Source organism: Phacochoerus africanus, chromosome X, assembly GCF_016906955.1.
Source record: "Phacochoerus africanus isolate WHEZ1 chromosome X, ROS_Pafr_v1, whole genome shotgun sequence".
In the NCBI taxonomy this organism is placed as follows: Eukaryota; Metazoa; Chordata; class Mammalia; order Artiodactyla; family Suidae; genus Phacochoerus; species Phacochoerus africanus.
In genome coordinates this window covers 30671799-30686988 of record NC_062560.1, presented here as the reverse complement: position 1 = coordinate 30686988, position 15190 = coordinate 30671799, and the positions used below count along the sequence as shown (strand labels likewise).

Here is a 15190-nt window from a genome sequence, read left to right as displayed (position 1 = left end):
AAGAGGAAAGAATACATTTTTTTCATGTTCCCACTGTTTTAACAGTACAGATTTTCCAAGATACTTTAATACCCTTTCTTCATTTAATTTTGCAAGTGTATATTATATATGTGATCATTTAAAACCTCCTGGAGGATGCAACATCAAAATTGTTATCCATTTAAAAATTTCAAATCTAACAGTGTTAAATTCCTCCATTCATAGTCTTTTTTTAAAAAAGCATAGTTATTTTACAAGGTTGTGATAATTTCTACTGTATAAAAAAGTGACCCAGCGATACACATACAAATATCCATTCTCTCTCAGATACTTTTCCCACATAGATGATCACAGAATATTGGGTAGAGTTCTCTGTGCTATACAGCAGGTCTCCATTGGCCAATCATTCCATATACCTGGCTTTGCATATCATTCATAGTCCTTTTTTATATAATAATTTTTATTTTTTTCCATTATACCTGGTTTTACAGTGTTCTATAAATTTTCTACTGTACAGCATGGTGACCCAGTTATACATACATGTATTCATTCTTTTTTCTCACACTATTATGCTCCATCATAAGTGACTAGACATAATTCCCAGTACTACACAGCGGGATCTCATTGATAATCCATTCCAAAGGGAATAGTCTGTATCTATTAACCCCAAACACCCCATCCCTCCCCCTCCCCCTCCCGCTTTGCAACCACAGGTCTATTCGCCAAGCCCATGACTTTCGTTTCTGTGTAAAGGTTCATTTGTGCCTTATATTAGATTCCAGATGTAAGTGATATCATATGGTATTTGTCTTTCTCTTTCTGACTTACTTCACTCAGGATGAGAGTCTCTAGTTCCATCCATGTTGCTGCAAATGGCATTATTTTGTTCTTTTTTATGGCTGAGTAGTATTCCATTGTGTATATATACCACATCTTCCTAATCCAATCATCTGTCAATGGGCATTTGGGTCATTTCCATGTAGTGGCTATTGTGAATAGTGCTGCAATGAACATGTGGGTAGTTGTGTCTTTTCTAAGGAAAGTTTTGTCTGGATATATACCCAAGAGTGGAATTGCTACGTCATATGGTAGTTCTATAAGACAATGTGGTACTGGTACCAAAACAGACAGACAGACCAATGGAACAGAATAGAGAACCCGGAAACAAACCCAGACACTTACGGTCAATTAATCTTTGACAAGGGAGGCAACAACATAACATGGGAAAAAGAAAGTCTTTTCAGCAAGCATTGCTGGGAAACCTGGACAGCTGCATGCAAAGCAATGAAACTAGAACACACCCTCACACCATGCACAAAAATAAACTCAAAATGGCTGAAAGACCTAAATATAAGACAACACACCATCAAACTCCTGGAAGAGAACATAGGCAAAGCATTCTCTGACAGCAACCTCATGAATATTTTGTCAGGTCAGTCTCCCAAGACAACAGAAATAAAAGCAAAAATAAACCCATGGGGCCTAATGAAACTGACAAGCTTTTGGCACAGCAAAGGAAACCACAAAGAAAACAAAAAGACAACTTACGGAATGGGAGAAAATAGTTTCAAATGATGCAGTGGACAAGGGCTTAATCTCTAGGATATACAAGCAACTCATATAACTCAACAGCAAAAAAGCCAACAACCCAATTGAAAAATGAGCAAAAGACCTGAATAGACCATTCTCCAAGGAAGATGCACAGATGGCCAACAAGCACATGAAAAAAGGCTCAACATCCCTGATTATTAGAGAAATGCACATTAAAACTTCCATGAGATACCACCTCACACCAGTCAGAATGGCCATCATTCATAAGTCCACAAATAACAAGTGTTGGGGGAGGTGTGGAGAAAAGGGGACCCTCCTGCACTGCTGGTGGGAATGTAAACTGGTACAACCACTATGGAGAACAGTTTAGAGATAGCTTAGAAAACTATATATAGAACTACCATTCATAATTCTAAGATGATATCTTCTAATTATTATTTTTTCTTTCTGAAGTATTTTAATTTTCTTTGGAGTCATTTTATTTATATGACATCAGAAAAAACTTTAATAATTATTTGATATAGTTTCCTTTATTCCATTAAATACGTTGGACAGTTACAGCTCAACTTTGCTTGCCTTTTTCTGTATTTAATTTCACATATGAGAGTGCTCTGATGAAGTAAATCATGATAAATAGCCCTACTGTGTTCTCAGGTAATTGTAAAGTGCTATATTGGATATGTCATTAATATTTGATTGATTTTTAGTTTTATAATTTGCCCTTTACCATCTTAAATAGAAAAATGGTTATTTCATTTCCATTGTTGTTTCCTACTTTCAATATATAATGCTATTTATGAATGTAATACTGTATTGTCAAATGTCTTTTTTTTGGTAATGGCATGATGATGTAATTTACTTTATGTTATTTCACTTTTATGAAAAAAATCCTGTGATCCTGAGAAGTATTGTATTTAGAACTCCTTTAAGAATATACATAGGTGTTCTGAATCAGTAGCTCTCATTTGCTACTTCCTTTCATTTTGCTTCTATTTGAAATTACTACAGATCTTACAAATCTAGTAGCCGACTATGGAGATCTTTATTTTTTGGTTGAAATATTCTGTTCCAAATGTTTTCTTCTACATTACAAAAAAATTTTTTTTCTTTGGCTGTGCCCACAGCATACAGAAGTCCCCAGGCCAAGAACCAAACTCGAGCCACAGCAACTGGCAACACCAGGTCTTTAATCTGCTGAGCCACTAGGGAATTCCTAATTTTTTTAAATGTTATTATTTTCTTTTAATAATGATTTTTATTTTTTCCATTATAGTTGTTTGATAGTGTTCCACCAATTTCTATTGTACAGCAAAGTGACCCAGTCACACATATATATACATTCTTTTCTTCACATTATCCTCTGTCATGTTCCATCACAAGTGCCTAGATATAGTTCCCTGTGCTATACAAGCAGGATGTCATTTCTTACCTACTCCAAATGCAATAGTTTGCATCTAATAACCACAGACTCCCTATCCATCCCACTCCCTCCCCCTCCCCCATTGGCAACCACAAGACTGTTGTCCAAGTCCATGATTTTCTTTTCTGTGGAAAGGTTCATTTGTGTGTATATTAGATTCCAGATATGAGTGATAGCATATGGTATGTCTTTCTTTTTCTGACATACTTCACTCAGTATGAGAGTCTCTAGTCCATCCATGTTGCTTCAAATGGCATTATTTTATTCTTTTTATGGCTGAGTAGTATTCCATTGTGTATATCTTCCACATCTTCCTAATCCAATCATCTGTTGATGGACATTTGGGTTGTTTCCATGTCTTGACTATTGTGAATAGTGCTGCAATGAACATGCAGGTGCGTGTGTGTTTTTCAAGGAAAGTTTTGTCTGGATATATGCCCAAGAGCGGGATTGCTATTTCATATAGTCATTCTATATATTAATGTTTGTTTTTTAAAAGGAATTTTTAAATAGCGTATTGTCTATTTTGCCTGGAAGTTTCCATAATACTGTGTTATTTAAAGAAGTCATTAACCTATTTCATAATAAGCCTGCCATAAAGTGATAAGCATTTTGAAATTATGTTGTTCCAGAATAATAATCTGATGGGGTTAAATAAAGTAGGTGGTAAAAGATGCCCAAAGTAAAACCTAAAAATTAATCATCTGTTGAAGGTTAAGACTTGTGGAATTAATTTTTAAAGGTCCTAGTTAAATATAAGTGTGATGCACATTATACATCTTTCCCAAATAGTATCAATTGGAAATATATATACATTTTATCTTATAATTTTAATAATGAATTGAATTATCACTAATAATATTAAGCATATGGGGTAGCTTCTCCCAAATATACTCGTGTGATATGCTGTGCCAAAAAAAGCAAAAGGGTAATTTGAGCAAAGAACTCTATCCTCCTTTGATATCACAGTGCATATTAATATATAAAATATTCTGAGACATTGTGTAGTACAGACACATGTTGATGCTTAATTTACAAAATATATTTGTAGCCATTGGGCTCTTTTCATGCATAATCTACTTAATTTATAAAGAAATTTTGATTTCTAGTACTATGTGAACAATACTACAGATATGAGAATTTTTCTAGAAATGCTGCCTATAGATTATTATAGAATCTCAGTTTTATATGATATTCATCCACATTTTTTTAGTTTAAATGATTTTATTAGTGGTAACTTTTCTAAGAGTACAGAAATTCATCCTCTCAAGAGTCTCTCTAACTGCTTGATATATATATGAACACTTCAAAGCCCAGAGTGTCCAACTTTTCTTTCATGTGTTACATGGTCCTTCATATCCCCTGGTGACAGATAAAAGTTGAGTTTCAGTAGTGTGTTTGTAGGTCATTTTTCCTGTTGTTTATGAGTCATGATAACAGTATGTCTCATTTGGAAAAATACGGAATTTATCATCAGAAGACATGTGTTTCAGTGATCACTTAAATTATCTTGGTTTTGTTTTGTAATGCCTTGCCTTGAGTGGTAACGTCAAATGGGGCAGTCTTTAAGGAAAACAAACAAATGAACAAACAAAACTATACAAGTTACAAATTGAAAATTAAATGCTGTTATAGAAGAATTTTCTTTGCAAGTAATCAGCCCTGAAACATGACTTCAGATTAATCCCTCCTCTGGATAGTAATTTTCACTCTACCCACATCCAGTTTCTCCTTTCACAATACTAAGTGTATACACTCGGCACACTCAAAACTCAGTCTTTGCTAACATGGTTCTCACAACCTGGAATGAGATCCCATGTTCTTATTATCTTATCTATCCCTCTAAAACCCCCTTATCAGCCATATGGGACTTAAAATATGTAATTTCATAAAATTGTAATCAGATTCCATAGCAGAAATGAATATTTCTTTGTCTTTTATGGCATAGAATAATTTTTCTATTACATTAACTTATTTATTCTTTGTAATTTACTTATATCTCTGTGATCTGTCTCCCTCGAAAAAAAGTTATTTAAGGACAGAATCAATGGTTTTGTTCTCACTATATAGAATAGAGGTTCCTTAGTAGGTACAGAATTTCCTTATTGAGTTGAATTGATAAGCTAAACAGTATTACTATACAAATAAGATTAAATATCTTTTTCTCATGAATGTCCCATTAAAGCATACTTTTATTTTTAAATCATAATATAAGAGTCAGTATAGTTGTTTAAAGGACATTGAATGTATTTATTGCTACAGACATGGAATTTCCCTAGATACTCTGCCTACAAATTATGATAGAGTCTTTGCTGGCTTGTCATTATCACCCTCAGCTTAGAGATGAGAAAAATGAGGCTCAGAAAAGTTTGGTGCTTTGCTTAGATGGAAAGCCAGAGCCCTGAGATTTAAATCTAGGTTTTTCTTAGCACTATTCTGATTCCCAGAGAGCACCAGGTAGAAGGCATTCCATTTCCTGCCTCTCTACGTCTAAAATGATCTTTATGGAGTTCCTGTTATGGCCCAGTGGTTAATGAACCCGACCAACATCCACGAGGATGTGGGTTCAGTCCCTGGCTTTGCTCAGTGGGTTCAGGATCCGGTGTTGCTGTGAGCTGTGGTGTAGGCCACACATGCAGCTCGGATCTGGCATTGCTGTGGCTCTGGCATATAGCTCTGATTGGACCCCTAGCCTGGGAACCTCCATATGCTGTGGGTGCAGCTCTAAAAATACAAAAAGACAAAGAAAAAAAATGATCTTTATGTCTTACTTTGGCTTTTGAAAAAGTGGCACCTCTCTGCCTGTCAATATTTTCCATTGATGATTGATCTTTGCCTTTCACTCTATTTCCTCTTGTTCCCTCAGGGATTTTCTCATCAATTACCTTCTTACATGTTTTTGTTGTTGTTGTTGTTGTTGTGTTTGTTTTTATGCTTTATCCATTGCCTCCTTTCACAGGGCCTTAGTACATGTTCACTTCTCTTTGACTTACATTTTATCAGATGGAGAGACAAAATCTTTAAAATGATTTACACTACTTTTATAAGGATACTTCCTTGTCCTTAATCAAGCTTCAGCCCTTGAAAAGTTAATTTCTGCTCTCACCATCCACTGACTGTTCTAGATGCAGTGCTCATTGAACAGCTAATACTCCCTTATTAGTACTTATTTAAGCTTTGTCAAAATTTAATGTGGTTGACATCTCCATCATTTTTAAGACTCTCACATTACTTGTTTCTGTGATACCCTCTCTCTTTTCTGGTTGTTCCTCTTCTCTTTCTTATAGACTATTCCTTATCTTCCTTTGGTGTTTTCCTTTGTCTCATCCCTTAAATTTCTCTATTCTCTGTGGTTCTCTCTTGAGCTTCCCTTTCTACTTCCCTCTAATGTTTGAATACACTCAAATATATATCATTTCTACAAGTGCACACTGTTCTTTTGAAAAAAATGCACACACACCTCTATGTAGCTATATATGGTGATTAATAAAATACAAATTCATACCAAAGTATTACTGAATTTTAGAAACATTATCTCATTATGAACTTTCTTAATTATTAGATTAAGTATGAGCAGTAAAACTATTATGTATGATTCTGATCACTTTTAGAATTTAAACTTTAAAAATACTGGAAACTTTTCGTTTAGGATATGAGATTACTTAATACCTCATTTATACCTACATTTATAGCTGTATTTCTGCAGATGTGCATTAAGTATCTATGCATTATTTCATTTCTCCCAAACTTTTTGTGCTGTCTAGTTCCCTGTCCATATCTTGTTTTCCCTCATTCAAGAATGCTTTTGTTTTGAAAACTTCTACTTATTTGCATATCCAATATACTATTTAGGATGCTTAGGTACAAGTAACAAAATTGAATTAACTAAAGCAAAAACAAAAATGAGGGAAGGGAGTTGATCATAAGGGCACAGGGCTGTGTCATGGAAACCAAGAATAAGAATAAAGTTTTGACTCATCAAGTTCACAAGACTGAATGGCTCTGAGTTGGGGCAAATGTTATAGCAAAGGATCATTTTCTCTAATGGTTTTGTGGGTTCAGAAGGAGCAGCTGAATGGTTCTCTCTTGGGGTCTCTTATATAATTATGGTCATTAGTTAGCCAGTAGTACAGTGACTTGTAAAATAAAATGGGCTGGACATCCAAGATGGCTCACTCATGTCTAGCCGTTGATAATCACTGTGAGAGCTGAAAGCTCACCTGGCATTGTTTCAGATGAGCTGAAACATTTATCCCCAGCTTCTCTATGTGCCTTAGGCATTTCAGAGCATGTCAGATTGGTTCCAAGAGGGAGAATCCTAAGAGTGAGTGTTCCAAAAGGCGGAAGTAGAAGCTGCTAGGCCAGTTTAGGACTTTTCCTATAAATTGCAGAAGATTACTCTTCCTCTTTTCTTTTGCTCAAGGGAGTCATAGGGCTGATCTAAATTTAAAGAGGTGAAGAAATAAACTCTACCTTTTCATTGGAATAGGTAAGAGGAGCATGTGGTATGGTCACTGTTGCAACCATCTTTGGCAAATGATATATACTTCAGCCTATGATGGAAAGCCATCAGTGTTTTTGATTCTACCTCTCCTATTATGCATCTCTTTCTTATTTATCTGTTTATAGACTTTGGCTATCCCTAAATTGAAAGTGCAGTGTAAGAACTTCATAAGCATATCTCCTAGCATACGTGTTCCAAGCACCCACAGAGCTTGAGCAGACTTTCTTCTGTCAGTTCTGAAAGGGAATCTGGTGGACCTACCTGGGCACTAGCATTGTTTATGTTCTAATTATCGATGACTTGGATGTGGCCAGGGTTATGTGGCAGAGACATGGTTGTTGTTGACACACATGACATTTTGAGGGGACTGAGCATTTTTCTCCTGAGAAGTCATGACCATAAAGTCCCTGAAGCCTCTGGTATTCCCAACAGTGCCTGCAAATTATTCAGAGTTCTACTTTAACATTACCTTTCCTATGACATCTGTTAACTCCAGCTTAGTGTTACTCTACTGTGTATATTCCTTTTAAGTTTTGTAGATTATTTAGTATTTCTCTGTGTATGAAATGTGTTATGCACTTATTAGGATTCCTAACCCCCAAATTCTATGGTTCCTGGAAAATAGGTCCATATTTCTTATTCAGTGTAGTAATTCAACCACTGAAGATGCTATATTAAAAACCACTATGGATTTGCATGAGTCTTTGCTCTTCTTTATATTATTTTATTGTCTTTTGTCTATTTAAGACCACATCCATGGCATGTGGAGGTTCCCAAGATAGAGGTCCAATTGGAGCTGCAGATGCCAGCTTTTGCTGCAGCCACAGCAATGCAGGATACAAGCCCTGCCTGTGACTTACACCAAAGCTCATAGCGATGCTGGATACTTAACCCACTGAGAAAGGCCAGGGATCGAACCTGCGTTCTCATGGATATTAGTCAGGTTTGTTAAACACAGAGCCACGACAGGAACTCCAATTTTAAAACAGAATTCTTATTACTTAAATAGTTCAAAATTACTTTGCCTTTATAATTGCTAGGATCAATCTGCTAAGGAATAATGTTAAGGTATATCTTGCATTTATAACCTTATATTCTAACTAAATCCTTTACCACTTAACCTATTTTATTGGGATAATTCTCATTACTCATTTCAGGGATGTAGTTCTCTCTGATTAACTGCTAGGCAAACTAATGTTATTTTCTAATAATATGTACCAGAATTGATTCCAGTTGGTATAAATTAGGTTATGCTAATATGCATTATACAAATTGTTTTGTATGAAAAATTTATGGACCCTATGGTATAAGTTAATCAATTTCTTCTTCTCTATCTTATTTATGATAGTATGACAGTGGCTGAATTGTTTTTTTGTCATTTTGTTTTTTAGGGATGTACCCATGGCATTTGGAGGTTCCCAGGCTAGGGATCCAATCAGAGCTGTAGCTGCCAACTTACACCACAGCCACAGCAATGCAGGATCCTTAACACACTGAGCGAGGCCAGAGATTGAACCTGCATCCTCATGGATGCTAGTAGGGTTCGTTAACTGCTGAGCTACAACAGGAACTCCCAGAGGCTGGATTTTAAACTAGAATAATTTGACCAGTAGCTGATTTTTGTTGGATCTTGTAGAAAGAAATGAATTAACTTATACTTTTGGTCTTTGTACTATTCAGGGTTTGACCCACTCCTGTAACTGGCTCAGAAATATATAAGCCAGAGTTCCCATCGTTGCTCAGTGGTTAACAAATCCAACTAGGAACAATGAGGTTGCCGGTTTGATCCCTGGCCTTGCTCAGTGGGTTAAGGATCCGGCGTTACCATGAGCTGTGGTGTAGGTCGCAGACACGGCTCGGATCCTGCGTTGCTGTGGCTCTGGTGCAGGCTGGAGGCTATAGCTCTGATGAGACCCCTAGCCTGGGAATCTCCATATACTGCTGGTGTAGCCCTAGAAAAGTAAAAAAGAACAACAACAACAACAAAAAAAAGGAAATGTATAAGTCAAATCAGACATAGTTTTAAATAGAACTGGATCAAAATGTCTTAACTCATTATAGAAAATATGGAAATAGTTTATAGTTCTTTAAAGTTTACAAATTAGTCTCTTCAGGAAGCCATTAAGTGTGTATCAGACAAAAAGCAAGGCCATTTGAGGCATTAGCTTTCCTTTCCTATGTCCATAGTTTCTCTGAAATTTGACTGAAATAAGGCAAGGAATTTCTGAATAAAAATCACTATTAAGGAATATTGTCCAAGTGCAACTTCCTCATTATGTCTGACTGTTTTCACAGTTAGGTTTTTTTTTGTTTTGTTTTTTTGTTTTTTTGGTTTTTTTTGCCATTTCTTGGGCTGCTTTCACGGCATATGGAGGGGTCTAATCGGAGCTGTAGCCACCAGCCTACACCACAGCCACAGCAGCACAGGATCCGAGCTGCGTCTGCCACCTAAACCACAGCTCACAGAAATGCTGGATCCTTAACCCACTGAGCAAGGTCAGGGATTGAACCCGCAACCTCATGGTTCCTAGTCGGATTCGTCAACCACTGCACCACGACGGGAACTCCGGCTTATATATTAAATGTTAAATAAAGGTTAACATCTGTTTTTGGTCAGCTTTGAGTGTAAATTCAAAGATAAAAGAATAACAGTTTTATGTACTAGATATAAATAGATACTTCCTACTGACATTGATGTCTGAAATAGCTGTTTATTATCACTGACTCAAAAGGATAATTTATCTTATTAATAATCCCAATAGGAGATAAGTCATTTCATTTTTTGGTAGTTTCACTAAGTAAAAAAAAAAAAAATTATTTTAATTTTGAAAAATGCTACTTTGTAATAATGTTTTGAGAGATTTCCTGCATTCCATTTTCTTGGAAAGTGAGTTGTTCTTTGCAATAACTTGCAAAGCATGGTGACTTAAAATGCTGTCCTCCCAACAGAAAATTCAATCTGATTTGACAAGTCATGAGATCAGCTTAGAAGAAATGAAGAAACATTACCAGGGAAAGGAAGCTGCCCCAAGGGTACTATCCCAAATTGAACTGGCACAGGTAAATATTATTGCATTAACTAAGGAGCTTGTTTTAGTCAAATATTAAAATATAGTCTATATTAGATAACTTGTTTATTAGCAAATTGCAATTAAGGGCATTATTTGAAAACCACACTATGATATAGAAATGATAGACTACTTTGAATTGTACACTTTAAGGATAAAATAGGTTAATCATCTTTTATTTAGTATCATATTAATAACAATTACTGAATTCTCCCCAAAGCATGTATTCTTTGTGCTGGACAGATGGAAAAAAAAGATTTCTTTAGTTTGTTTTTATTTTTATTATTGTATCTCTCCCAAAATAAAGGAAAATATATTAACAAGTGTATGACTGGTTATTGCTTGGAAGGCAAAATTAAATTGGCACTTTTTTACATTGTCTTTACAGAAAAAATTGCAAGATGTTTCCATGAAATTTCGATTATTCCAGAAGCCAGCCAATTTTGAGCAGCGTCTGCAAGAAAGTAAGATGATTTTAGATGAAGTGAAGATGCACTTGCATGCATTGGAAATAAAGAGTGTTGAACAGGAAGTAGTACAGTCACAGTTAAATCATTGTGTGGTAAGTATTTCTGATGGCAAATGTGTTAAATTCCCCTTGACTTTCCTTATTAAGTATTTGATGTAAGAACAAAAATTAACACAGGTGTATTGAGAGACAAGAAATATTACTGAAATAGTAGCTACTTCTACTATTCTATAGATGCCTTTTTTGAGTCTGTAATTTTCCAAGGACTGTGCAGAATATAAGGGAAATAATCTTTGTTTAATTCTTACAGAATTTTGAAAATATTTTTAAAAAGGAAATCCTGAAAGTAAATATATTAGTCTGGAGACAGCAACAACAACAGTACCTACAGTAATAAGAAACATTGTAGAAATGAGTGCCAAGGAAGCTCAGTGATCCACATAAGTGACCTTTAATTCTCAAGACCATAGATTAAATGAAAGAATTTAAAGACAAACAGTTAGTGAAAGGCAAAAGCAAGATTCCAGTCCAGGCACACTTACTTCAAACTTCAGAGTATATTTCCTTTAAATATCAGGGCTGAATATTCACTGAAATGCTGCAAGACCACAAAGACATAATAAAGAGGTGTGGAAGGTATGATTAACCTGTAATCTTCACTATGGAGATTTCATGCAGCATTCTTTATTGCAATTATTGAAAATTCACTAAGTCAAATGACTCTTCTGACAAAATAAACCTGAACTATGACAGCATCTACTAGAGTGATATGAGTATTATTAATATATGTGTACTATGGAATATCAAGGTAGAAATTCATATAAAATAAAAAACACTGAGTGCCATTAACATTAAAAGGAAAAAAATTAACTATTTAGTCCTTTGTGTCTAAGTATTGTTTCTGCTTCTACTCCATTGCATAAATGAAAATGAAACCCTTATGTGCATTTAAATTATATCGTGATGAATGGGAAAATATCATTCTTTTAAACAAAAATTTTCTTCGTGAAAATTTGAGGTAATTTTTGTTCAATAAAATTTCTCAATAATATAGGCTGCACTTGAGTGACATTATGATTGTAAATATTCTCACCTGCAAAAGAAATTTTTAATATAATTGTGTATAGTTATTAGCTGGTATTTGATGAATAACATTAGGAATACATGGGAACATATCTCAAGTTTTACAAAAAAAAAAAAAAAAAAAAAAAAACCTGAAAGCAAAATGACCCAAGTACATTTTCATCATGGCCAAGTATATTCACAAAAGGAGAGTTGTTCATCCTCTTTTAGGATCAGATCTCTAATAGTACCTCTACTAGTAAATATGAACTGAAAAAACCCTACCTAAGCCCAGGCGTTTCTATGCCCTAACTCACTATGGAGGAAACTGAGCAAGGTACTTAATCTGTTTCTGGTTCTGGTTTAAATGTCAGGATGAATTCAAGATGCTCTTCCATAGGTATATCTTTTCTTTAAAAACTCTGTATCTTTCCATTATTTAAGATCTCTATTGCATATATTATAATAATGGCCTTTGCCTCAAGAAATTTTTCTTCTGTTAAAAAAAGTCTTACCAATATGAATGCAAATATAGACTATTTCCCTTCCTTAGTGATAAATATTTTCTGTCTATTGAGTGACATGATGTTAATGGATTTCAATACTTGAATGATCTTTCATCATAGAGGCCAATCATTGACATTTAAAACAATTTAAATTGTAAATCATTTGGACGTATCTTGAGTTCCAAAATTCAGAAGTTGAATCAAAGTGTGTCAATTAATGATTTAAATGTTTCTAAATACTCAGATATATTTATAATTCCTAAGATTTAAGTAAATGAAGATTAAAAATCTGGAAAGTTCAGAAAGAACTCACAATTATTAATAAAGGAATAACAACATCAAAAAATCATCAAAGAGGGGATTAAGATGGAAATAGATTATGTTTGGAGACTTAATAATAAAATAATTGCTCAGCATTTATAAAACCTTTGTTTTAAACATTTATTTTAAACTTAAAAGTAAAAACAAACCTCATTTCCATCCTAATTCTCCACAAACAGCAATTACTAACAGCTTTATTTCTTAGTACCAACAAAATAAGTAGTTTTTGTTTAGAATTACCATTGAACAACTTAATGCAGCAATGTATAACATAAATATTACATATGCCTGTATATATACCTATATTTATACATATACATATGTACATGCATACATACATGTATATATACATACATACGTTCAAACATATGTTTCCAAGAAAAATAACTATGATGGAAGACTATGGCACATGTTTCATGAGGATTTGTTATGGCAATATACTTTTGTGAAACAATATATGTGTTCTTTATAGTTGCAATATACATGTGAGTTTTACATAATATTTTATATCAGTCTATATTTAATCAGCCCCATTAAGAAAATAAATCTGTATAATTTAATTAAACTTTAAAATTACCTTCCTTCTTTATATATCATCTAATATATACTGAATTTATCATCTGGATTTTTAGATGTTTCATACTGACTAACATGTAACACCATGAATGCTGAGCATGTCTAGCTTGGTCACCACTGATTTTCTAGTGACTCAAATACTGTCTGGTATAAGTAGGCACTCAGTAAAGACATGGTGAATGACTAAATGAATTTTTCCAAATTCACAGCTAGAACTATATAATTGTAACATTTAAAATAGAAATTATATAATTCTTTGAAATGATCTTTATAAACTTGAAATGAAGAATGAAATATATGTATGATGTACTCTTTGGTAAGCATACCTGTATAATATACATGCCTGTATGTGTACATATAATTACAAAGAAACATTAAATCAACAGAAAATGCAAAACTGGATATTGATCACAGCTGAAAAATGATACTCCATTAAAACTGTAACCATGGAATAGCAGTTCAGGTGATCTTTACCCTTATTTCCTTTTATTAGTAATAGTGTGATATAGACCCTACTGGTTATCATTTATTTTGTTTATGTTTTAACTTAGAACTTGTATAAAAGTCTGAGTGAGGTGAAGTCTGAAGTGGAGATGGTGATCAAAACTGGACGTCAGATTGTACAGAAGAAGCAAACAGAAAACCCTAAGGAGCTTGATGAAAGAGTAACAGCTTTGAAATTACATTATAATGAGCTGGGAGCAAAGGTGAGTATGTGCTGAAACCATAAGCTCTGGCTTCTTCCCACTTTCCTTATTTATTGTAAAGTGAGCATCAGTAATTACATACAATTAATATCTTAGAAAATCTTAAATATTTATTCCTTATAGATAGATACATGGATACACACACACATACACACACACACATACTTACATAGAGATAGATGTATTCCCATGTGCAGTTCTTATTGAGAATACTTGTCAGATATCCTACTCCAGAAGAGAAAGAGGAGGCCACATCAAGACGTAGGAAGGGTGATTACATGATATAAACAGCCCCATACCTCCCAGGTGGGAAGCCCCACAGACTGGAAACTAACTGGTTGACAGAGACTCACCTACAGGAGTGAGAGTTCTGAGCCCTGCATCAAACTCTTACATGTGGGGATCTGGCACTGGGAGAAAGAACCCCTGGAGCATCTGGCATTGAAGGCCAGTGGGGCTTGTGCACAGGAGCTCCACAGGACTGGGGAAATGGAGACCCCATTCTTAAAAGGTGCACACAGACTTTCTCATGCACTGAGTCCCAGGGCAAAGCAAAGTCTCCATAGGAATCTGGGTCAAATCTGACTACAGTTCTTGGAGGACATCCTGGGAAAACAGGTGTGAATGTGGCTTGTTGTGAGGGAAGGACATTAGAAGCAAAGCCCTTGGGAATATTCAGCAGCATGCCTTTCTCTGGAGGTGGCCATTTTGGGAGAATCTGGACCCACCCATCAGCACTGAGAAGCCCCAGGCCAAACAACAATCCAAGTGGGATCACAACCCCGCACCTCAGTAAACAGGCTGCCTAAAGACACCCCAGGCACACAGCTGCCTCTAATATCACTCAGAGACAAAGCCCCACCCACCAGAGGGATAGGAATCAGCTCAACCTGCCAGTGGGCAGGAATCAGCCCCTCCCATCAGGAAGCCTTCAGCAAGCCCCCATATCAACTTCAGCCACAAGGGGGGCGGACACGAGAAGTAAGAGAGGCCACAACGCTATTATCTATAAAAAGGTCGCCACACC

The 15190-nt window shown here is 35.1% G+C and overlaps 1 protein-coding gene across 6 annotated transcripts in view; it reads left to right on the top strand.

Annotated features, from left to right (window-relative positions):
- Positions 1-15190, top strand: part of DMD (dystrophin) — a 2144556-nt gene that overhangs the window by 799112 nt on the left and 1330254 nt on the right. For all 6 annotated transcript variants that reach the window (XM_047764837.1, XM_047764839.1, XM_047764840.1 and 3 more), the window contains 3 exons: positions 10404-10514; positions 10911-11084; positions 14008-14163. In XM_047764837.1, coding sequence (XP_047620793.1) covers positions 10404-10514; positions 10911-11084; positions 14008-14163 — 441 coding nt within the window. The remainder of the gene's footprint in view (positions 1-10403; positions 10515-10910; positions 11085-14007; positions 14164-15190) is intronic.